This window comes from Vanrija albida (genome assembly GCF_041260175.1).
Source record: "Vanrija albida strain AlHP1 chromosome Unknown contig_6, whole genome shotgun sequence".
In the NCBI taxonomy this organism is placed as follows: Eukaryota; Fungi; Basidiomycota; class Tremellomycetes; order Trichosporonales; family Trichosporonaceae; genus Vanrija; species Vanrija albida.
Genome location: NW_027191425.1, coordinates 18,114 through 40,640, shown reverse-complemented (window position 1 = coordinate 40,640; position 22,527 = coordinate 18,114). Strand labels below are relative to the sequence as shown.

Here is a 22,527-nt window from a genome sequence, read left to right as displayed (position 1 = left end):
CTATGCAACGTGTGTACGAGATTGTCGGGCGCATCTACATCTTGATCATCAAGTGCGGGCTCTTACGCCAACGAAGGAATCCGACGAGGAGGGCGGCGCCTGCGGCCATCCCTCCTGCCCAGAAGACGGCGGGGCGGTACGCCACGATGCCTCGGTCCTGTCCGCCGTACGCGGCGAGCAGGTATCCGGCGATGGGCGCGCCCATGAGATACCCGCCGGTCCATCCCGTCACGATCATGCCGAACGCGACCGTCATGCGCTGGCTGCCCATGATGGTGTTGACGACGGTAGGCATGATGGCGAAGAAGCCGCCGCTGCTCGCGCCATTGACGAGCACGAAGACGATGAGCGGGGCCAGGGAAACCGAGCTGGGCCAGAGGACGAGCAGTGAGATGCAGGTGATGAAGAGGACGGTGCAGAGGGTGTTGAGGGGGCCGAGGAGGCGGTCGGACAGGAACCCGGTGACGATGCGCCCGATGGCCGACGAGAAGTTGAACACGCAGACGAGCACCGCGCCGGTGGTTCCGCTCAGGTGCATCGACTGGGCGTATAGGGGAAGGAAGAACGGGGGCACGAAGAGGGGGAACGTGGCGAGCGCGCCGGACGCGAAGAGGACGAGGAAGTCGAGGTTGCGGAAGAGGGACCTGGGTGTTAGAGTGTGGACGAGCGCAGCACTGACCAGTCGACAAACTCCTTGCGCACGACGGTGGTGCGCTCCCGCACAAACCAGGCCGCCGGGAGGCACGTAGCGAGCATGACTAGCCCGACGAGGCGGAACGTCCACTCGAGTCCAAGGTTGCGCACGCCGGCCTCGAGGCCGAGGCTGATGACGGCGCCGCCGACCCCGCCAGCAGCGTACACGACACCAACAGCCGTGCCCCGCTTGGTGGTAAAGTACTGGGCCGGCGTGATGCTGATGACCATGAAGCTGAAGCCGACGCCAAAGCCCATCATGACGCCGGCGGTGAAGAAGAGGCCGCCAATGTTGCGCGTCGTGAAGCTGGCAAAGATCTGCGAGAAGGACATGAACAGGGTGCCGATGACGGCCATGTTGCGTGCTCCGAGGGCGGTGAGGATGCGCGAGTTGATGATGGCCATGACGGAGAGCATGGACACGGCGATGGATCCGACGAAGGCGAGGGTGGATGCCGGGGCGAGACGCTGCTCCACCAGCGTCGTCTGGAGCACGCCCCACGAGTAGGTGACGCCGACGAACCAGAACCCGATCATGGCGCAGCACGCGACCATGCTCCATGCGTGCCAGCCGCCGTCAGGCGCCGACGCGTCGAGCGCGCGCGAGGCCTCGAGCGGGTCGGCCGGGGTGTCGGTCGCGCTGTTGTCGACGGCTTCGGTCCCGCTGGCAGCTGTTGTGGAGCGCGTCGGCGCGCGGTTGAGCGAGTCGAGCTCGACGGCCTCGACCGGCGCCTTGGGCGAGCCTAGCGGATCCTTGCTGCTCGACATTGTGCGTGGGGAGTCAGAGTGAGTGCGGGTTAGGCCATTTTTATCTCGTCGCTTGGGCGCGGCAGCGTTGAGGCAGCCGAAGAACCCGGGACGTCATTTTCGAGTCGTCGAACAACGACACGTGATGAGTAAGCAAGAGATGCGAGCCGAGAAAGCGCGTGGAGCTGAGATTGTCCGGGATACGCTCCTCTTGGCGGAGAGGAGCAGCACATCGCCCATTGTCGCACGGGGCGGCGCCGGTCGGCCGGTATGAATCGCGGGGGAGATGGGGGCGAGCGAGGCCAACCCTGACCCTCTACATCCTCGCTCATGCTGCATGCTAGTGTAGATTAACAAGTGTACAACTGTCTTGTGCGTCTAAAAGATCCTCTTGAGCTGCTCGAAGAAGACGAATGTGAGGCATGTGTTGGGGACCATCCGGAGCCACGCAGGCAGCCAGCCGCGGAACAGGACGCGCAGGCCCTCGTGTCGGATCGACGACGTGACGATGCTCATGGCCGTCTGGGGATGTCAGCGGGCGATGCAGGGCGGGGCTCACCGTCTTGGGGTTGGTCGACGACTGCAGGCGCGACTTTACGACGTCGACCGGCGCGCAGATGGTGATGGAGATTGTGCCGCCGAGCGTCGCCGTGAGGAGGTGCAGCGGGATGCTGTCGGTAAAGTACGGCGTCTTGAGCAGGCGCGCCTTGATCACGTCGTAGCTGCGAGGTCAGGCCCGTGCTGCGTCGTGCGGGTTGGCAACGCACCAGGTGAGCTGGCTCGCGTTCAGGAGCACGGCGCGGAGGCTGGCCATTTCCCACCCGCGGAAGATGTGCGACACGCCCTCGTCGCGCGCAATCTTGTACAGCCCGTCGATGGCGTTGCGGTAGTGCAGGCGCTTGGCCTCGGGCTTGACGCCGTCGGACGAGAGGCGGACCATGACGAGTTCTGGGGTGGGTGTGAGCAGCAGGTCGAGGCGGCCAGTCGACCTACCCGCCGGAGCACCAACCACGCCAGCGACGGCGCCGGCAGCCGCCCCATTGATCACCATCTGCTTGGGCGACAGGCGCTCACCGCGGGCCAGCGCGCGGTCCTTGAGCCAGTTGTACAGGCCGAAGCGCGCGGCGCCGTACGTGCCCTGGCGGAGCAGGCTGCCGCTCAGGCCGGCCCAGAGCCCGCGCACGCCCGACGCCGCGACCGTGTTGCGCGCGGTCGCGAGCATCGTCTGGCGCGGGTACTGGACCTGGCTGCGGATCTTGGTCTGGTCGATCGGGTGTGTGATGCACGCGGCCATCATGGCTGCGGCGCCTGAGGGGTCAGCCAGGCGGACTGGTCACGCGAGCGGCTGGGCGCCAGCCAAAGTCGCATCCACACGCACCTCCCAGCCATGGTGGACTTGGCCTCGGCCACCGGACGGGCGGGCTGTCCCCCATGGGCGATTGAGTGTGTTGTGTGTTGTCCGACGCCGGGCCGCGATGGAAAAGTCAGTGTGTGATGAAAGCCGTCGCTTGTTTCGACTCGAAAGGTTGTCGCGGGATGCGGCCGGCCACCGAGTTTGCCGATAACAACAGCGCGATGCCAAGAATGCTCTTGCTATCTCGTCGTCGCCACATGCACTCGATGCAGATCGTGCCAAGAGGGCGCATGCGCCACGCCATGCAGTCTAATACATCACAGCCACATATCAATGCACCAGCTCCTTGACCATGTCCTCGACCACCTTGGCCCTAAACTCCTTGGTGCGCGGAACGCCGGGGACTCCGGGCTTGCGCTGCTCCGGCGTCGGCCCGTCCAGCGGCCTGAATTTGACCGCCCAGGACGCCAGGCGGCGGAGATGGGTGTCGAGGCGGCGCTCAAAGTCGGCGAAGTCGCCCGGCTCCCCGCCCGCCCAGAGACGCTCGGCAATGGAGCACAGCCGCGGGAACATGGCAAAGTCGACCTGGTCGCGCGTGCGGAGGTGCTCGGTCCACACGTTGGCCTGGCCGCCGACACACCCAGGCTGCACCCGGAACCCGTACGTCTCTCTCAGTGTGAGCGGCGGGCCGACGGGCACAGGCTCGTCCATGCTCTCGCTCTGCCGGTAGTCGAGGTACACGTCCATGTCGGGGCACGCGATGCACTCGAGGCCGCGCTCCACGGCGACGCGTGAAGCGACTGGCCCGCGCCACGCCGCGATCACCATATCGGCGGGGACTGGGCCGGCAAGCACCTCGTCCCACGCGTACGGCTGGCGCCCGCGCGCCGTGACGTGCGCGCACAGCTGGGCCGTGATCCACGGCTGGATGGCTGCGGGGCTGGCGATGCCGAGCTCGGCCATGCGCTCGAGGGCCCGAGGCGACGCCGCCCACTCGGCCGACGGCACCTCGTCACCGCCGATCCCGATGAGCCTGGACGGGAAGACGTCGATCAGCGCGTCGATGGCCTCGCGGCAGAACGCCAGCGTCGACTCCTCGAGGTTGATCGTGTGGGGGTTGAGCCCGAAGCGCGGCCACGGCTCGGTCGGCGCGCCGCCCGGGACGTCGGTGTTCGCGAGGGACGGGTACGCCGCGAGCGCGGCCTGGACGTGGCCGGGGAACTCGACCTCGGGAACGACGGTGACGAAGCGCGCCGCGGCGTGCGCGACGATGGCCCGCAGGTCGGCGGTAGAGTACCACCCCTCGTGGGTTCCGGGCTCGACTGTAGACTGCGGCCCGTGCCCGAGCTGCGTGGCGCCCCTCACACCGCCGACAGTGGTGAGCAGGGGCCAGCCGGGGACCTCGTACCGCCACCCCTGGTCGTCGGTGAGGTGCAGATGCAGCGTGTTGAGCCCGTGCCGCGCCATGAGGTCGATGTAGCGGCGCACGTCGTCAACAGGCCGGAAGTGGCGCGCGACGTCGAGCATGCACCCGCGCCAGGCGTGCGCGGGGGCCGAGGCCCACGTGCCGTACGGGACTGGGAGGGTCGGGGCGTGCGGGTCCCGGAGCTGGTCGAGGGCGACGAGGCCTCGGAAGACGCCGGCGGTGGAGCCTCCGGCGACGGTGACGCCGGTGGAGTTGATCGTGATCTTGAAGCCTTCGGCCGGGAGGGTCGATTCGACGGCAGTGCGCGCCACGGCGCCGTCTGGCCTCGGCTCTCCGAGGAGAGCCTGCGCGCCGTCCAACCCAGCGCCGTCGACGCGGACGCCGTCGAGACGCACGCTGCCGCTGGGGTCGATGTCAAAGTCGAGAGCGGGGATAACCGCGCGGTGTGCCGGCGGGGGGAGGCGCAGCGGCGTCCCGTGGGCCCTGGTGGACGCCAACCGGCCACCAAGCAGCACCTCGACCATGGCGCCGGGCGTGTCGTCGCCCGAGGGCTGCGCCGGGTCGAAGAGGACGAGGTCGGCGACCGCCCCGGGGTGGATCGCGCCGCGAGGGGCCGGGGACCTGTCCAGGCCGAGAACGCGCGCGGGGAGGGTCGTGAACGACGCGAGTATGCCGGCGCCGCGCTCCAAGAGGTGGACGGGCGCCCCGAGCTCGCGGGCGGCCGAGATCTGCGCAGCTGAGATGCCTGCCGAGGGCAGGAAGAGGACGGTACACCCTGTCTTCTCGGCGACACTGACCAACAGCGCGGCGGAAGAAGCGTCCCGGACGTCGGCGGAGAGGTACCCTCTCCTCTCGGCGATGAGCCTGCCGAGTCCCTCGAGAGCCGTGAGGTCGTCACCTGGTGCGACGTGCACGCCGTACGCGCCTCGCTCGAGCGCGGTCGCCAGGTCGGCGGGGGTGAGGCCGGGGAGCGAGACGAGCGCTACGACGTTGCTCGCGCCGGGCGCGGTGTCGCCCCGGACCACGCTCACGATCTCGGAGGCGGGCACGACCTGGACGCGCGTCGTGACTCCCGGCGCCGCCTCGCCGGTGCTTGGCACGAGGTCGATGAGTCCAGCGGCGAGGACCTTGCCCCGCGCGTCGACGACGCTCCCCTCCGGCGCGGGGCCGTCAAACGCGGGCTCGATGGCGGCGATGCGCCCCCCCTCGACGACGACGTCGGCGACGGCGCCGGAGGGCAGCGTGGCGGCGCGGTAGATGCGCACGCGGCCTGCTGCGGCGTGCTCGGCGCTGAGGGCGGGCATGGTGTCTTGTCTTGGAGCTGGGGAGAGAGGTGAGCCGCAGCTCCTATGTAGCCGACGCCGCGGGCCGGGTGGGGGAGCAGGGTGGGGGACGGGGTGGGGGAGCAGGGCTACCTTCGGCCGCGTCGCCGTCGTGCTTGCCGGTGCCAAGGGCGATAAGCAGCGCGAGTCGAGAGGAGTGTCGGGTGCGCTGCATGCGCTCTGCGTGCACGGTATAGACCGGCTGTCGTGCCGAGGACACGCTTGGCCGGGTGAGCATGTCTCGGCGAGGCCCACTGGCGGGGACTCGGCCCGCTCGACGGCGGCGACAGGCAAAAATCAAGCCTGCGGCCCGGCCGGCTGCTCCACGCACTGACACACGCACTGGCAAAAGCTGGACGAGTTAGGAATCGAACCAAAGACCTTGTCAAGTAGGTAGTAGTACTGCAGTACTCGTGCTAATGACACGCTCTACCAACTGAGCTACACGCCCGGGGATGTCAACTCCGACTCCGAGCACGCTCGGCGTCGGCGTCAGGCCACGACGGGGATCGAACCCGCAATCTCATGATGTACTCCTCATTGAGTCGTAGTCATACGCCTTGCCATTGGGCCACGCGACCTTGGTGTTTGTTGTGGGCAGGGATGGCACATGGGGGTGCGTCAGGGGCGAGGCTGGTGCGAGCGGTGGCGCCGCCGAGCGGTCAGTACGAGTCCATGCTGCGGGCATGCACAGTGACATATCGCGGATATGTACACAGGCGAGCTACGGGTCTGTTGTATACATGGAGACCGTGGCCCGGGTCACCACTTGGCCACCTTGTAGTCTTTGAGCAGGACGCCATAGACATCCTCTCCCGCCTCACCCCTCACAATCGGGTCGTAGATGCGCGCCGCGCCGTCGACGAGGTCCAGCGGGCAGCGAAAGCCCTGCTCCCACGCCTCTATGCGGGCAGGCCACGGCCGCTCGTCGGTCACCCATCCCGTGTCGGCCGACGTCATGAGGATGCCGTCGGCCGCGAACATCTCGGCGGCGGCCGTGCGCGTGAGCATGTTGAGCCCGGCCTTCTGCATGTTGGTGTGGGCGTGGCCGGGCGTCTTGAAGTGGTTGAACTGGCCCTCGGCCGCCGACACGTTGACGATGTAGGTCCGGGCGTGCGGGGACGCAGCGAGCGAGGGGCGGAGCGCGTTGACGAGGAGCGTCGGCGCAATCGCGTTGCAGAGGGAGACCTCGAGGATCTCGAGCGCCGGGATCGAGCCGACGCTGTTGGACCACGTGTTGGCTGGGGCCAGGTCGGGGAGTAGGCCGCCGGCGTCGATCCGGTCCGCGTCGTCCGGCCGGGAGTTCGGGGCGAGAGCGAGGGTTGTGTTGCGGTCGGAGATGTGGGCGACGGCGGACGATGCTGGGGTGGCCTCGGCTGGTGCCGCGTCCAACGCCGCAGGCTTCGGCTCAGCCTCCTGAGCTGGCAGCGCACACGGGCCAGACGGCACAGGTGCGTTGAACCGCCCGAGGATGTGGACCCTCGGCGTGTGCTCGCCGACCGGCAGCCCCTCCTCCTCGGCCCGCATCAGCGGCGCGTACGCTTCCGCCGAGCGGCGTATGGTCTGCGCGGCGTTGTTGATCAAGATGTCGATCGGCCCAGAGGCCGTGGCGAGGCTGGCCAGCCGGAGCACCTGCCTCGGGTCGCGCAGGTCGATGCCGACAATCTCGAGGCGGCCCATCCACTCGCTGGCGTCGGGGAAGCGCGCGAACCGGCGCACCGCGTCGGCGGGGAAGCGTGTAGTCATCGTGACGTGGGCTCCGTCGCGCAAGAGCATCAGGACGACGTACATCCCGATCTTGGCGCGCCCACCGGTCACGAGCGCGCGCCGGCCCCGCAGGTCGGCCCGTGCATCGCGCTTGGCGTAGTTGAGCGCCGCGCACGGCGGGCACAGCGCGTAGTAGAAGTGGTGCACGGCGGTGTAGCTGTGAGAGCAGACGTAGCACTTGCGCGCATTGTACAGCGTCCCGGGGACGCCAGTGAGGCCGTCCGTCTCGTCGTCGAGGCGCGAGCCGGTGACGGTTGCGTTGACCGTCGCCTGGTCCGCGGCCATCTTCTCGGCGGCTGAGAGGTGCCGGTGAAGCGGGTCGGGCGGCGCAGGTGATGAATCATGTGAGGCATTGGGCGTGCCGGGTCGGGGGAGAGTGTGAGTCGGGTGTACAGAGCTGGAGCGAGAGGTCGCGCTCGAAGCTGCTGTTGCGGCTGACGCTGCCGAAGCTGCGCTACCGCGCCGAGCCTTCCTCCGTGCCCTGTTGATAACCTTGGACTTGGGGGGTTTGAGGAGACGGCCGGCCGCGGCGCGGAGGGCCTTGGCGTGCGGGTGGTCGTGGGGGAGGGTCGCCGCCTTTGCGAGGACGTCGAGGCATGCGCTGATGTCGCTGTTGCCGAGCGCATGGGCCGGGGCCATGCTAGAGTCTGGCGACGGCGAGGCTGCCTCGTCGCCAGACTTCACGGGCTAGTACTGGTCGTGGTTCATGTTTGGGGAGTTGAGTTGCTGGTGATGAGTGGAAGAGCAAGAGGACGGGGATGCCGATTCAAGAAGGCAAGTCTGCCCGTCCCCGCTCCCGCTTCCGACGCCATTTCGAGTCAACATCGACTCGTCCCGCTCGGGCTTGTGGGTAGGAAGACATGCACTGCACTGCACAATGCATCACGCCAAGCGGTGCCCTCTACGAGTGCTTCGTCCTGCTGCCTATGGGAAACGCATTCCTGAACGCTCCGATCGTGTCTTGGCTCTTCGATGTGTCGTAGACTGCGAACACGACGCGCTCAAACACGCCGTGGAAGGGTCCACCAGGTGCGAGCAGCACCGCAAACGCAGAGGCAGTGTCCTCGGCGCGGCACTGGAACACTCCGCAGCCCCACGCGCCGAGCACAATGACGCGGACGTTGTGGGCCGCGGCGACGGCGAGCACGCGCGCTGCACGCTCGCGCAGGAGGGCGGGCACGGTGGCGAACGCCGCCGGGTTGGCCTTCTTGAGCGCCCCGGCGTTGGGTGCGGGCGAGGTGAGGAATCCGACAGCGTACGGCTTGGCGAGGAGCGCGCCGGTCGCCGAGTCGCGGTACACGGGCACGGCGGGCGACCACACGACGCGGTGCGAGTAGCGCGTGTCGCGCACCTTGTTGTGGTGGGCGTAGAACCCCGCCGCTGCTGGCGTCATGAGCGTCGTGTACAGCGCAGAGGAGCGGCACACGTCCTCCTCCTGGGCACGCGCGCCCCCGAGGTACCCGCCGCCTGGGTTGCGCGCCGACGCAAAGTTGAGTACGGCGATGGAGGTGGCGTGTTCTGCGAGGGCGAGGCGCTCGTGCGCCGCCGTCGACGTCTCGGGGGTGACTTCGATCTGGGTGTCGAAGGCGGGCGGGGGTGGGGCCTGGGTCACTTGCTGGAGGAGTCGCTGGGTGGCCTCCGGGTCGTAGCTCACGACGCCGTCGCAAGCCGTCTTGACGAGTGCGCCGAGGTCGACGCGGCCCGCGACGGGGTGGGTGTAGAAGCCGGCGGCGACGATAGCTTCGTTGTCGACCGACAGCTTCTGGTTGCGCGAGCGCTGCGAGGTCGTGGATGGGGGTGCTGGTCCGGGCATGGCTTGGGGTGAGGTGAGTGTGATGCAGTGTCAGTAGTGAGCAGTGAGCAGGCGATGCTTGTAGGCGTCAGTCGCGTCGGGCTGGCATCGGGAAGTGTTTCGACGCCGGAGCCGACGCTGTTGACAGCGACTCGTGCGCCGTCGACTCGAGCAGTAGAAGCCGTGCTCAGACTGGTGCGCCGCCGTGTTGACAAGATGGGTGTGATGCATGTGATGATTGACATCACATCCAGTCGATCCACGAGGTGACAGTGTATACGCGTGGTTGTGACGGCCGATATCACGCCCGACGCAAACACCTCACCACTCGTCACTCACCACATTGCCTCGAGTCCGACCTCTTGACGAACACCCGCCTCACCCTGCTCGTTCCCACGCTGTCCGACATCGCGGCCATCAGAGAGGTGGGCAAGGCCAGTCGAAGGCACAGAAGGGACGAGCAGAGCGGCGGGTGACGTGCGGGTGCGGGTGCGGGGGCTGGGGCTGGACTGACGGTTCGACGACCGACGCGGTGACGGCCTCGCGCGCGCGACTGACTTGACTCCCACGGCTAGGCTCATACGCACTCCCCCGCAGGCACGATTCCATACCCCACCCGCCTTTCGGAGAGCACATCGTTCCCGACCGCCGACCGTTCCAGCGCCGTTTCCATACCAACGGGATGGCGGTGAGGAACAGCTGACCTCTGGAACAGAACTAGGACGGCGCGCTGACCTGCAATGACCACCCGACCCGATCCACTAGGAACAAGATTAGAGTTCAAGGTAGCTGGTTCCGATGGCGCGCAGCTCGACTCGCAGCGTCGTCGCAGAGCCCGCCGTACTTGTTCCAGACCCGTTCCGATCCTCCTACCCTGCGGTTTCATCGACGTGTAGAGGGTCGAAAGCACGACGAGCACTGTCCAGAGAGGGGGGACGCCGCAATGACGCAACCCTCATCAAGCTCTAACTTTAGCTCTGTCGCCTGGTCACACACATCTGCACCATCGACACTACGAGCGGCACGTATCAGCAGCACGCGGCGGCAGCGCGAGGATGCACCAGCACGTGTATAGTCACCATCGCAACCGAGGGGGGCGTGCTCGTTGGGGCAGGCGTCGTCGTTGGGGACGGAGCATGTCGATGGCTATAAGAGGAGGTGCTAGTGGGTCGCCTAACACCCCACGTCACCCACCACAATGTCCGACCAAGCCGCCTTCACCACCCAGAACGAGGTCAAGCAGTCGCTTGGCCTCCAGAAGGTCCACGCCAAGCGGAACCCAAACTACAAGAAGGACGGCCTCGGCTCGTACCTCCGCGCGCTGCGCAAGTACGGCTTCAACCCCACCGAGCTCGGCCCGTACGGCTGGGAGGCGGCCAGGCAGCTCGAGCAGCGTGGTCTCCAGGGCAGCACTGAGCGCGTCGGCGGCCTCGCGCGCCTTGTCGAGACGCACCAGCTCGTCAAGAAGACCGAGACCGGCAGCGTCCCCGTCCCCGCCGAGTCTATCCAGAACGACGCCATGTACCTTTCCGATGTCCCGATCGGCACCCCGGCCCAGGTCGTCGCCCTCGACTTTGACACCGGCTCGTCCGACCTCTGGGTGAGCAGGGTTGCTGTCCACCGCTGACGCCAGACCTTCTCGACCGAGCTCCCCGCCGCGACGCAGAAGAACCACTCCAACTTTGACCCGAAAAAGTCGTCGACCTGGCAGCCGCTGCAGGGGTACACCTGGGCGATCAGCTACGGCGACAAGTCGTCGGCGTCGGGCAACGTCGGCCTCGATGTCGTCGACCTCGGCGGGCTCAAGGTGAAGAACCAGGCCGTTGAGCTCGCGCAGAAGCTGTCTTCCCAGTTCGCCACCGGCACTGGAGACGGCCTGCTCGGCCTTGGCTTCTCGTCCATCAACACTGTCAGGCCCAGGCAGCAGCTCACGCCCGTCGACAACCTCATCCAGCAGGGCACGCTCCCCCCGGGTGCCCAGCTCTTCACGTCGGCATTCTACAGCGACAGGGACCTTGGCAAGGAGTCGTTCTACACCTTTGGATGGGTCGACCAGGACCTTGTCAAGGCTTCGGGCAAGGCCATTGACTGTGAGTGGTGTTGCGCTGGAGGTGGTCTAACGACAAAGGGACTCCCATCGACAACTCGGGTGGATGGTTCCAGGTGCCGTCGACGTCGGCCCAGGTCAACGGCAAGTCGGTCTCGGTGCCCCGCAACACGGCCATTCTGGACACTGGCACGACGCTCGCGCTCGTCTCCGACAGCGTCGTCAAGGCGCTGTACGCCCAGATCCCGGGCGCCAAGTACAACACCAGTTACCAGGGCTGGACCATCCCCCTGGGCATCACTGCCGAGCAGCTGCCCAAGTTCAGCCTCGCCATTGGTGACACGCAGTTTGTCATCCAGCCCGAGGACCTCGTCTTCACGCCCGTCGACAACAAGAGCTGGTACGGCTCGGTCCAGTCGCGCGGCGACAACGACTTTGACATTCTCGGCGACGCATTCCTCAAGTCGGTCTACACTGTGAGTTGGCGGCGAGTGGCAGAGTGGCAGAGTTGGCGGCGAGTAGCAACGCTGACGGCCAAGATCTGGGACCAGGGTAATCTCCGCGTCGGCCTCGTGCCCAACATCCGCGAGGTGCAGAACCTCGAGCCCGTTGAGGGGAGGCAAACGTATACCGCCGGCAGTGGCAGCGTGGTTCGCGACTAGTTGCAGTTTGAAGTGTAAACAAGGCCGAGGGTCAATGAATGAATATGAAGTGTACAGGAGGTGGTGGTTGCGGCGCCGTAGCGGCTCCGTACCTCCGAGGCCCGCTCAAAATCCTCGGCGTCGCGCCGACTCGGCGGGTGAAAAAGTGGAGGTAGCAGTGGATACTACCGCGTTAAGCGAGCCAGTTTCCTGAGCGCAGCGTCGAGCAGGCAGGCGCTGCAATGTCACCATATTCTTGTCATCGACGTGCGTATTTGAAGGCCGAGAGCGGCCTGTGCATGAGCGACGGCGTCCAGTGTTGGCCATTCAAGGTTGTGGAGGGCAAAACTGCCGAAGACACGTTGTTGTTGTGGACTGGGTGTGTCGGAAGGTTGACAGACCTGCCTCGGCCACTTGCCACTGCCTGCCCCACATTTCATGTTTATCCTGCCGACAGCAAATTTGAGGTCACCCAGCAACCAGCAACCCGTCAGTGCATGCTATACTGGTGCGGGCTGCGCAGAAAACTTGCAAGTCAGCAGCAGATACGCTAGTGCATGCATCGTGCTCTGGATATGCGATGGGTCGGATTTGGGGCGGTCAAGAGGGTATTACCGGCAAGAGCCGCGTTGCCAAGGTTGCAGCGGCTTGCGGCACCTGACCCTCCCTCCCCCTCCCCTGGCCCGACCCCGGTCCGCTTGATGCAACAGAGCCTCGCTTACACTATCGATACCTTCGCCATCTCATCAACTACTCGTCGCTCATAACCCATACCTCGGCGTGCCATTACCCTTGGATCGTCACCTCGGCGCACCGCCGCGATGCTTCACAACAACAAGCAGCTCGACCGGAGCGACAGTTATGATGATCAGGTCGTGTACGACTTTGTGACTGCCGAAGACGGTTCGCGGCTGGAGCCGCCGTCTCGTGAGTCGCGTCCCGTGCTGCATGCTGCGTCCGGGCCAGTGCTAACAGCTTGCAGGTGCTTGCGTGAGTTGAACGACTGCCCGGGAGGCCAACACACTAACACGTGCTACAGGACGCCTGTCGCAAGATGAAGATTCGTTGTATCGACAAGGAGAACCCCCCGTGCAAGAGGTGCCGGCACATGAAGCTGCAATGCCGGTTTGCAGTGCCCCCCGTTCCGAGGGCAGTGTACGAGGAGAATGAGGCGACCAAGAAGTGGGTGGTGGCCGGGTTGTCCTTGCTGACGTCGTAGCCGCCTCGAATCGCTCGAAGGACACGTCTCGGGCATCTACAACAAGCTCGACGACATCTCGGCGGTCCTACGGCGTCTGGCACCCACTACACCGTCCGACGCGGCGTCGCCCAGTATAGGTAGGCTGCGGTCTTGTGCCGCCCGGCGTCTGCTCACCCCTCAGCCCGCCATCAGCACGGCTCTGCTTCATCGTCCACTCCACACCACCCCCTGCGACCACCGCTCACCCGCGGGCAGTCTCACTCGCAGACCAACACCCCGGCAACCCAGGACTCGCAATACTCGCGATGGCAGCCGGACGGACTTGCCGAACCGATCCCGTCGACCGCCGGCCGGCCCAGCCTATCGGCCCAGGGACACTCGCAGAGCATGGACAATATGCCGCTGCCGCGCCCGAACTCGACTGGCGATGCACGTGCGCCGGGTACATCGAGCCCCCATCCCTCGATGCAGCGCGGGGCCTCGGCGCCCGCTGCTGCGCGCGACTCGTCGCCGACGTATGAGGACCACGACGACCCGCTGCAGAGCGCCATGGTCAACGAGCCGTTCCGGGAGATCACTCGACGCGAGGAGGAGCTGTGCCTCATTGCCGAGCAGCACGACCCGGCGACGATCCCCCGCCGCGCACGACGACCCAGCCACGGCATCGTGCGCGACGTCAGCCGCAACAGGCTGGCCAAGCGGCGCCGCGTCGACGGCGAGGGCGCCGCCGATGGGGAGGACGACGCGGATGGCGAGGAGCGAGAGGACTGGGCGCCGCTGCCCATCCGTGAGAAGGGAGATCCTCTGCGGCACGACTTTGACCCGGTGCGCTCCGGGCTGTGTACCGAGGAGGAGGGCAAGGCGCTGTTCCAAGAGTGGGTGTGGCGTCGAGACGGGATGCTCACGCCTGCAGATTCTTCAAGTACGCGCACCCGTTCATGCCCATCTTTGATCCTCGCGAAGACACGTGGGAGCTTTTGCGCCGTCGCTCGCCGTTCTGCATCACAGTCATCTTGATGGTCGCGCTTCGCGCGCGTGAGAGCGCCGGGCCACCATCCGAGCTGTCCAACAAGTGCAGGGAGGAGGCCGAGAAGATGGCCAAGGCGACGTTGTTTGAGCCGATTGCTACCCTCGAAACGCTCCAGGGTCTGAGTAAGTGCCTCTGGCGTTGCGTTTCTGACCGACCAGTCCTTATGATTGCATGGGGACAGCATGCGTGGCGTATCTGTTGCCATGCCATGGCATTGGCCGTCGACATGCGCCTCTACCGCTGCCTGCCGTACCTGCACAAGATCCGCACCGACAGCCAAAACCCGAACCATATGCTGGAGAGGCAGCGGCCGCTCGTCGTGGGCGCGAGGCTGTGGCTAGCCGTGAGTGGATGGCGGCCGGCTGAGACTGACCCACCGCAGCTTGTGAAGCAGACATACGAGATGTCGTACAACCACGCACTTCCCATCCTGTTCCCGTCGCTGCCGCACCACAGGCGAACGGCCTACGCGCGCGGGCTCCTCGACCACCCCCTCTCGACCATCTACGACTCGCGCCTCGTCATCTCCGTTGAGATTCACGAAGTCCGCGAAGGCGCGTTCAGGCCATACGAGTCGATTTCCACCCTCGACCAGGCCGAGATGGACGACATGCTGCGCAGCGCCAACCGGGGCATCAATGATCTCTACGACTACTGGATCGAGTACTACCACCGCATGGGGCTGTCGGCGGACCACTTCCTGATGATGGAGCTTACAAACCAGCGGGCTTATGCTATGTGGGTGGTTGTCGTGGCCGGCGCTGACTCTTGCAGCATGTTCACCAATGCGCCGGCATGGTATGGTGTGCACAAGCAGCCGGATGTCCACCTGCTCTCGCACGAGAGGCAGCAGTGGGTCTCGGCCGCGGTCCGCTCAGGAGCCTACCTCATCTCGACGGTGTCCAACAAGCAGCTGGAGAAGGACTCGGAGTTTGGCAACCACAACTTCCGTGAGTGTTGCGGTGGGTGCAGCGCTGATGGTAGACGTCGGCATTGTGGCCACGGCACGCTACCTCATTCGTATGGTGGAGCTGCTGCCAGGTGTCGTCGACTTGTACCAGGTCAGCCTGGATATCGACCGCCTGCTCATCAAGCTGCCGTATTGTGAGTAAAGAGGACAGGGAACCCTGCTGATGTCAGACCCGGTGCAGCCCTTTGCCGACGGCCTCCGCCGCACGCTGATCAAGGCGCGCGAGCAGGGCATCCTGCCGCATACCACGTTGACCGAGGAGGCGGCGCGGCAACCGACAGACCTCCCTCCGCCGCCCAAGCCTCGCCCTGGCACACCTGGCTCAGGCATCTCCGAGTTCCCAGGCTTCAACCCGTTCCCCTGGAACGATCCGGTCCAGCCTGCCAACCCGATGGCGACGGCAGCTCTGTCCATGACGCGTGCGTCGATCGACGGCAATGCCACGGACGCTGCCCGCGTCTCCACTGGGATGCCCGAGAACGTCCCCTGGCCCGAAGTGGATTTCAACCTCTCAGACTGGTTCCCTGCACCTGATGGTGAGAATCGAGCTGTTTGGGATCGAGGTAGTGTTATCGCGCGGGACAGAGCTGACAGTACAGACCCTCTCGGAATGCTCCCAGGCGTGGACACGAGTGCTCTGGACGGCGACATGGCAAACTGGTTCCCGGCAGCGCCTCAGGTCTGGATGGACGATTCTGCCGCTGATCTCATGTCGCGCTACAATGCTGGGCAGTAGAGTGTATGCTATAGATTGTACTTGTAGTGCCTTGCACCATGTATGGACTTTACTCGGTGGATGGGCATCAGAGGGCACCCGCACGACTGGCGCGAATGGCTGCGACGGTCTCGGCAATCGTCTCGTCCTTGGCGCGGTACTTGAACCCGAAGGCGGCCTCAGCCTTGGAGCCGTCGTACACGATCGCCGTCGAGTCGAGCTCGGCACGGAACGAGGGGTCGGTGTTGCCACGGGTGAGCCCAGCGGCGTTGGCCTCGTCCTTGGTCGCGCCGATCGCCAGGTCGTTGTTGAAGAGCGTGTCGGCCGACAGGATGAAGCGCTCGCCCGCGGCCTCGGGCGTCGAAAGCGCCTTGACAGAGGCGTAGGCTACGTCACGCACGTCAACGACGCCGCCAAAGCCGTGCTTGAGGGTCGAGGCATCGGCGCCGGGCTTGAGCCACGGGACGAGCGGCGTGACGCTCTCGGGGATGCCCTGCCCGTGCTGGATCGGCGGGCCAAAGTTGAAGGACGGGTTGAGGGCGACGCCGTCGAACGCGGGGCTGTGGTCTGCGAACCACTTCCAGAAGGCGCGCTCGGCCTGGGTCTTGGACGCAGAGTACTTGACCGGTCCGGAGGCAGCGGCCTCGAGCTTGAGCGCCTCGGCGACGCCCTCGTCGTTCCACTGGGCCTCGGTGTAGACGACCCTGCCCTCGGGCTGAGACCCGGTGCGCACGACTTGACCAATGGACGCGATCGATGAGAGGATGACGACCCGCTTGACCGCCGTGGGCGCGAGAGCGTCGAGAAGGTTGTCGACGCCCGCCACCGCCACTGCGATCATGTCCGAGGCCGGGCCCGCGAAGCTCAGGTCGACTGGCGACGCGAGGTGAATCACGCCGTCGACGCCATGCACCGCATTGTCGTAGGCTCCCTTGGCGGCAATCTCCTTGACGATGGTGTACGAGACCGATTCTTTGTACTCTGGGAAGAGGTTCTTGACGTACTCGCCCTTCTCGGGGGTGCGGACGGCGACGCGGACCTTGTAGCCCTCGTCGAGCGCGGCTTTGACAGTGTAGCTGAGGAGTTAACCACTAGGGTGCTATGAAGACGGGCAGAGCTTACGATCCGATGTAGCCCGAGGCACCGGTGATGAGAAGGAGGCCAGAGTTGAGTGCGGGCATTGTCCGTCGAGGAGATTGAGTCGGTTGCGAGGTGAGAGAGAGGATGTGGTGACTGAGTATCATGTCTGGCGTCTTTTAACCACTCGACGGTGGTGTCTAGACGTACGACAGCCCTCAACGCTGCGAGCTTAGTGCCCAATACGTCGACAGCTGACTGAGATTCGCTTGGGAGAGTCTTGGTCAGCTACGTCAGTTCAGCGTTCGTGGGCGCAGGCCAAGTGTGTCAGCTCCCAGCGAGGCGTGTGTCAGTTCCCAGTCAGAAACGCTGACGCAGGTGGACATACTGTGTATCGAAAGGGCGTCAGCGGCCTAGCGCCGACAGAGGCGACGAATAGAGTAGGCGGGGTGGCAGGGCGAGCACACGGGCAGGGAAGTAGCTGGGAGATTGATAAGCAGAATCGAGCGCCATTTTGTGCGGATGTAGTGAAGGAGCGTCGCACATCATCGGCTACCGAAATAATGGCGCCTTTGAGGATGCACAGATATGATGGAGACTGACGAGTGGACGCAAATGGCGCAAACACGACGAGGTCGACATCGGCCATGCTCGGCAATTCGGTGACCAAAACACTGTTCCGGGTAAACACGCCGAGTTGAAGCGGCCGGCTTGTCTTGGCCCATCTCACCCGACGGTCGTGTCGGTCGGGTCAGGCAGGACGGCCCGCTCTCAACCACTCTCTACCTCATCCGCGCATATCACAGCACTACAGACTAGAGATGCCCCCACCTATCGACTACACTGCGTATGAGACGGGCTCGCGCCGCTCTACCGTCTTCAGCACCAAGGGCGTCGTCTGCAGCTCGCAGGTCTTGGCATCCGAGGCGGGTCTGGCCATCCTCCGCCAGGGCGGAAACGCAGCCGACGCCGCGGTCGCGACTGCGGCGGCGCTGAATGTCGTCGAGGTGGGTGTAGTCGATGCGCAGTGCCATGTGCTCACGCCCAGCCCTGCAACACTGGAATCGGTGGTGACGCGTTCGCCCTCTTCTGGGATGCCAAGCAGAAGCGCGTGCGGGCCGTCAACGGCTCGGGCCGCAGCCCAGCCGCCCTCAACCTCGGCGTCGTCCGGGGCGCGGGCATAACGGGTGACCTCATCCCGTACACCAGTGCCCACGCCGCGACTGTACCCGGTGCCGCCGCCGCGCTCGTCGACATCCACGCGACGTTTGGCAGCGGCAAGCTGACCCTGGCCGAGGTGCTTGCGCCCGCGATCCAGCTTGCCGAGGACGGCTTTGGCGTCCATCAGATGGCGAGCTACGAGGTGGGTTGGGTGTTGGTTCGGCGCTCACCACGCAGTGGGGCCTCTTTGGGGACTGGCTCCGCCAGGTCGCCGAGAAGTACGGCCCAGGCTACCCCTTCCTCATCGACGGCAAGACGCCCAAGCCCGGGCAGTACTTTTCCAACCCCGACCTCGGCAAGACTCTGAGGGAGCTTGGTGCCAAGGGCAAGGACGCATTCTACAAGGGTCCCATCGCCGAGGCCATTGTCGAGGCGGTCAACTCGAACGGCGGTGTCATGACTCTCGAGGACCTCGCCAACCACGACACCGACTTTGTCGAGCCCATCTCGTACACTTACTCTACCGAGAAGCTCCGGGTGTACGAGTGCCCTCCGAACGGCCAGGGTCTTGCGGCGTTGATTGCGCTGGGCATCCTTGACGTCCTGCGCGAGGACGGCGTCATCGACCTGGAGACGGTCAAGGAGGGCAGTGCCGAGTGGTATCATGCCGAGATTGAGGCCATCCGCCTGGCGCTTGCCGACGCCGGCGCGTACGTTGCCGACCCCAACTTTGTCGAGGTCCCGGTTGAGAAGCTGCTGTCGAACGTGGGTGCGGCGTGGGGCGTTCGCTAAGACGCGCAGGAGTATCTCCGCGAGCGCGCCAAGCTCTTCAACCCAAAGGCTGCGACCGCCAAGTACCACCAGGGCAAGCCGCTGTCGACCAGCGACACGGTGTACCTCACCGCCGCGGATTCCGAGGGCAACGCGATCTCGTGTACGTCAGTCGCACCCTTCGGAGGCTGACACTTAAAGTCATCATGAGCAACTACCTGGGCTTCGGCACGGCGATCGTCCCGAAAGGCTGCGGCTTCACCCTCCAGTCTCGCGGCTCTGCTTTCAGCCTCGACCCCAACTCGCCAAACGTCATCGAAGGCGGCAAGCGTCCCTTCCACACCATCATCCGTGAGACGGCGCCTCTGCAGCATGTCTAACCCACACAGCGGCCATGGTGACCAAGGACAACGACTTGTTCATGTCGTATGGCGTCATGGGCGGCCCGATGCAGCCTCAAGGCCACGTCCAGGTCCTCACGTACGTATCTGGCGTTGGCGCAGCTGATGCCCAGCACGCTCCTCCACCGCGGCCGCGATCCGCAGCTCTCGCTCGACGCAAAGCGCTTCTGCGTGGGAGGAACCGGCCTTTGGGGTCAGAATGCCAAAGAAGCTCTCCACAACCGCTCCGTCGCCATCGAGCATGGCGTCGACCCCGTCGTCATCCAGCAGCTGCGGGATCTGGGGCATGAGCTCGAGCTTGTCAAGGGGCCCGAGCAGCAGTTCTTTGGCAAGGGCCAGGTGATCTTGAGGACCGTAGATGAACGCACGGGCAAGAGAGTATGGGCGGCTGGCTCGGACTTTAGGGGTGACGGCTGTGCATTGCCCCAGATCTCGTAGCAAAGATGACCTCATGCAGACGTCGTTGTATGGTGCCCGTGGACCTCCGCAGTTGTGCGCGTGCAAGTCAGGTGATTTTTTCGGCCCCTTCGCCTCCCGTCCCTTGCCCCACACAGCCGCCGCTCGGTTCCTGCTCTCCGAGATGGCTCCGAGGTCTGGCCGTCGTTTCTTTCTTGCCTCCTAACACTTGCTCACTTGCTCATTGACGCGCTGAGCCACCCTCGACTCGGATTCTGGCTCCTGCGCATCTTGGCGGCAGCGTAGTGTTGAATCGTGTTGATCACTCCGGGCCGTCGCCAACGCCACCGATACCGACCACCAACCGCGTGATCGCCCCCGCCGCAGTCTGTGCGCGACTTGATTGGAGCAACAACTTGGCCATGTCGACGCACAACCACAGTGAGAGCGACCAGCTGGTCTCTCCCCACCGCCGTGGTGATGGTCACGACCTCACCCCGCCCGACGCAGGCAACAGCGCGGATGCCAAGGATGTCAATCGTGAGTCGGCCTGCGTCGCCAGATCCAGATTGCTGACGCTTTGTCAGGTGCATGTGTAAGTTGCTGAGCTTATGATCCCCTACACCTCGCCAACGCCACCAGGATGCCTGCCGCAAGATGAAGATTCGCTGTATCGACAAGGAAAACCCGCCGTGCAAACGCTGCCGCAACATGAAGTTGGAGTGTCGCTTTGCTCCAGTTGTCGTGCGGATGCGTCTGCCCGGCGAGGACCTCGGAGACACGAGCAAGTCGTATGTGTAGTAGATGCTGGGTTGATACTGACGGCTAGCAGCCGCCTCGACCTGCTCGAAGGCCAGGTTTCCAACATGAACCGCAAGCTCGACGACATCTCGACGTTTCTGCTCCGTCTGCCAATGGCACAGCCGGCCAACCCGCCAGCGCCTGCACCGGCTGCTGGGCGACCTCTCAGTGACCACGGCAGCTCTCCGCGATACGATCAGCGACAATCTGTAGAGCGGTCGCCTTCCAACAGCCTCATCGCCCGGCAGGCCAGTTGGTCGACGACGACGCACCACCTCAAGCAGCCGCAGCCCGTCCCATACCCACCCTCCAGCTCGACGCCGTCCGACTCGATGGGGCCGCCGCACGACCCCTATCGGCCAGCTCCCACTCGCTCACCCCTATCCCGTGCGCCGAGGTCGGCAGGATCCGAAGAGGACGACCCTCTGGAGTCGGCGGTCCGGATGGAGGCGTTCCGCGGTCTCACAGACAGGGAGGAGGAGGTGCGACTGCGCGACGAGGGTGGAGGCGCGCTCGATGAGAGCGAGGGGTCGCACTATCGCCCGACGCTCCATCCCGACTCTTCGTTGCGGAGCACGAAGCGGCGTCGGATCGACGACGACGGGTGGAGTCAGCATAGCCCGAAAGACCGGCTGCGGCATTCGGATCCCGTGGAGCTGGGCATCTGCACGGAGGCCGAGGGCAAGGAGCTGTTTGACAGGTGCGTGTGGGCGGCTGCATCGGCTGACTCTCAGGTTCTTTGCGTTCTCGCATCAGTTCGTGCCCATCTTGGACCCGAGGGAGGACACATGGGATGAGTGCGTAGCGCTGTGCTGGAGTAACCGCTGATGCCCGCAGATTGCGCCGTCGCTCGCCATTCCTTCTCACCGTCGTCCTCCTTGCTGCCGCTCGAGCGAGGGAAGGGGCCGGGCCGCCGTCGCAGTTCTCGAAGCGCATCAAGGAGCATGCCGAGCATCTAGGTAGGCCAAGTTGTCGGCAGGACTGACCATCGCAGCGAGACTTACCCTGTTCTCGCCCGTCTCGGCACTCGAGACTGTGCAGGCGTTGAGTGCGTCGTGTTATGTGCTCCCGTTGACACACCCAGCGCTACTGACCTCGTGGGGTGACTCGACGTGGCGTCTGTGTTGTGAGTGCCTTGGGGCTGAGGCCGATAGCAACGCTGACATGTACAGGCCACGCGACTACCATTGCGTGAGCGCACGGCTACAACTTGAAGCTCACACCCCAGCGTCGACATGGGCCTGTTCAAGTGCATCCCGTATCTGCTGCGAATGCGGGACAACTGGAACAAGTCGCCCGAGTTCTTGGACCGCCAGCGACCACTCATGATCGGTGCTCGCATCTGGCTAGCTGTATGTGTCGTCACGAGGCCTAGGCTGACCCGCAGCTTGTCAAGCTCACCTACGAGTGCGTATCGACCCCTGGGCCCTGCTGACGACAGAATGTCCCTCAACTACCACCTCCCGCTGCCGTTCCCAGCGCCGAGTACTTTCCGAATGGACCAGGCCAGACCTATCCTCGAGCACCCGCTGGCTACCACGCTCGATGCTCGGTTCATGGTTTCTGTCGAGCTCCTTCAAGTTCGAGGTGGGTGGCTAGGGCCTGCGCATACGCTGACAGTTGCAGAGCCCCTGTTGATGCCCTATGATGCCGACTCTACCCGCGATCCCGCCGATGTTGATCGCCAGCTGCGGGACATCAACCAGCAGATCAGGACAGCATACGATCATTGGTGTGACCATTACCGTGAGTCGGGGCGGCGAGCTGCAACGGGGGTTGAGCTGACGAGGTGAAGACCGCATCGGGGTGCCGGACGACCACTTCCTGGTCGAGGAGTGTGAGTGGCGAGGGTATGGGGTTGCTTGGCAGCTGACACGGGTAGTGGGACGACACAGGGCGTATGCGACGTGCGTACAGAACGCAGCCAGACACTGACCCTCCACAGCATCTACACCAATTCACTCGCTCTCGTCGGCGTGCGCGACCGAAGCGAGGTAACGTCACTATCGCTGGAGCGGCGGCAATGGCTCGGCTCGGCTGTCCGAGCTGCGGCCTTCCTCGTCGCGTCCATTGGCAGTGACCACCCCGACAGGGCTGCCGAGTTTGGTGAGTCCTGCGTTGCGATCCATCGGCTAACAAGTTCAGTCACTGGTAACCACTTCTTCTGTGAGTCATCCTGCCGACGCGCCGCTCCAGCACGCTGACGACCTCAGAC

At 64.9% G+C, this 22,527-nt stretch overlaps 10 protein-coding genes and 2 non-coding genes across 12 annotated transcripts; 4 read left to right on the top strand and 8 right to left on the bottom strand.

The window, feature by feature from the left end:
* Positions 1–34: 34 nt before the first annotated feature.
* Q8F55_007368 (uncharacterized protein) lies at positions 35–1,461 on the bottom strand (the record flags this gene model as incomplete). Its single annotated transcript, XM_069355803.1, has 2 exons — positions 35–644; positions 680–1,461. 2 exons carry the CDS (start codon positions 1,459–1,461, stop codon positions 35–37), a joined length of 1,392 nt encoding a protein of 463 aa, XP_069205644.1.
* A 357-nt stretch (positions 1,462–1,818) lies between these two features.
* Positions 1,819–2,737, bottom strand: Q8F55_007367 (uncharacterized protein; the record flags this gene model as incomplete). Its single annotated transcript, XM_069355802.1, has 4 exons — positions 1,819–1,962; positions 2,000–2,162; positions 2,208–2,388; positions 2,434–2,737. 4 exons carry the CDS (start codon positions 2,735–2,737, stop codon positions 1,819–1,821), a joined length of 792 nt encoding a protein of 263 aa, XP_069205643.1.
* Positions 2,738–3,124: 387 nt separating this feature from the next.
* Positions 3,125–5,524, bottom strand: Q8F55_007366 (uncharacterized protein; the record flags this gene model as incomplete). Its single annotated transcript, XM_069355801.1, has 1 exon — positions 3,125–5,524. The coding sequence occupies one exon, from the start codon at positions 5,522–5,524 to the stop codon at positions 3,125–3,127; it is 2,400 nt and encodes a 799-aa protein (XP_069205642.1).
* A 371-nt stretch (positions 5,525–5,895) lies between these two features.
* Positions 5,896–5,993, bottom strand: Q8F55_007365. Its single transcript has one exon. It is a non-coding gene; the product is annotated as a tRNA-Ala (tRNA).
* A 43-nt stretch (positions 5,994–6,036) lies between these two features.
* On the bottom strand, positions 6,037–6,123 carry Q8F55_007364. Its single transcript has one exon. It is a non-coding gene; the product is annotated as a tRNA-Arg (tRNA).
* Positions 6,124–6,304: 181 nt separating this feature from the next.
* Positions 6,305–7,948, bottom strand: Q8F55_007363 (uncharacterized protein; the record flags this gene model as incomplete). Its single annotated transcript, XM_069355800.1, has 1 exon — positions 6,305–7,948. One exon carries the CDS (start codon positions 7,946–7,948, stop codon positions 6,305–6,307), a length of 1,644 nt encoding a protein of 547 aa, XP_069205641.1.
* Positions 7,949–8,210: 262 nt separating this feature from the next.
* Q8F55_007362 (uncharacterized protein) lies at positions 8,211–9,122 on the bottom strand (the record flags this gene model as incomplete). The annotated part of the gene is made up of 1 exon (XM_069355799.1): positions 8,211–9,122. The coding sequence occupies one exon, from the start codon at positions 9,120–9,122 to the stop codon at positions 8,211–8,213; it is 912 nt and encodes a 303-aa protein (XP_069205640.1).
* A 1,177-nt stretch (positions 9,123–10,299) lies between these two features.
* Q8F55_007361 (uncharacterized protein) lies at positions 10,300–11,810 on the top strand (the record flags this gene model as incomplete). Its single annotated transcript, XM_069355798.1, has 4 exons — positions 10,300–10,701; positions 10,735–11,191; positions 11,230–11,624; positions 11,688–11,810. The coding sequence occupies 4 exons, from the start codon at positions 10,300–10,302 to the stop codon at positions 11,808–11,810; spliced, it is 1,377 nt and encodes a 458-aa protein (XP_069205639.1).
* An 800-nt stretch (positions 11,811–12,610) lies between these two features.
* Positions 12,611–15,726, top strand: Q8F55_007360 (uncharacterized protein; the record flags this gene model as incomplete). Its single annotated transcript, XM_069355797.1, has 12 exons — positions 12,611–12,716; positions 12,772–12,779; positions 12,829–12,971; positions 13,009–13,127; positions 13,172–13,865; positions 13,904–14,142; positions 14,179–14,363; positions 14,403–14,758; positions 14,795–14,970; positions 15,005–15,124; positions 15,161–15,526; positions 15,590–15,726. 12 exons carry the CDS (start codon positions 12,611–12,613, stop codon positions 15,724–15,726), a joined length of 2,649 nt encoding a protein of 882 aa, XP_069205638.1.
* Positions 15,727–15,793: 67 nt separating this feature from the next.
* Positions 15,794–16,886, bottom strand: Q8F55_007359 (uncharacterized protein; the record flags this gene model as incomplete). The annotated part of the gene is made up of 2 exons (XM_069355796.1): positions 15,794–16,781; positions 16,828–16,886. 2 exons carry the CDS (start codon positions 16,884–16,886, stop codon positions 15,794–15,796), a joined length of 1,047 nt encoding a protein of 348 aa, XP_069205637.1.
* A 717-nt stretch (positions 16,887–17,603) lies between these two features.
* Q8F55_007358 (uncharacterized protein) lies at positions 17,604–19,553 on the top strand (the record flags this gene model as incomplete). Its single annotated transcript, XM_069355795.1, has 7 exons — positions 17,604–17,789; positions 17,831–18,145; positions 18,181–18,708; positions 18,745–18,877; positions 18,916–19,065; positions 19,104–19,194; positions 19,229–19,553. The coding sequence occupies 7 exons, from the start codon at positions 17,604–17,606 to the stop codon at positions 19,551–19,553; spliced, it is 1,728 nt and encodes a 575-aa protein (XP_069205636.1).
* A 380-nt stretch (positions 19,554–19,933) lies between these two features.
* Positions 19,934–22,516, top strand: Q8F55_007357 (uncharacterized protein; the record flags this gene model as incomplete). The annotated part of the gene is made up of 16 exons (XM_069355794.1): positions 19,934–20,051; positions 20,099–20,106; positions 20,154–20,302; positions 20,344–21,012; positions 21,047–21,109; positions 21,150–21,271; positions 21,307–21,360; positions 21,397–21,442; positions 21,541–21,664; positions 21,700–21,719; positions 21,754–21,899; positions 21,939–22,058; positions 22,108–22,149; positions 22,195–22,219; positions 22,258–22,418; positions 22,509–22,516. The coding sequence occupies 16 exons, from the start codon at positions 19,934–19,936 to the stop codon at positions 22,514–22,516; spliced, it is 1,875 nt and encodes a 624-aa protein (XP_069205635.1).
* Between the last annotated feature and the right edge of the window lie 11 nt (positions 22,517–22,527).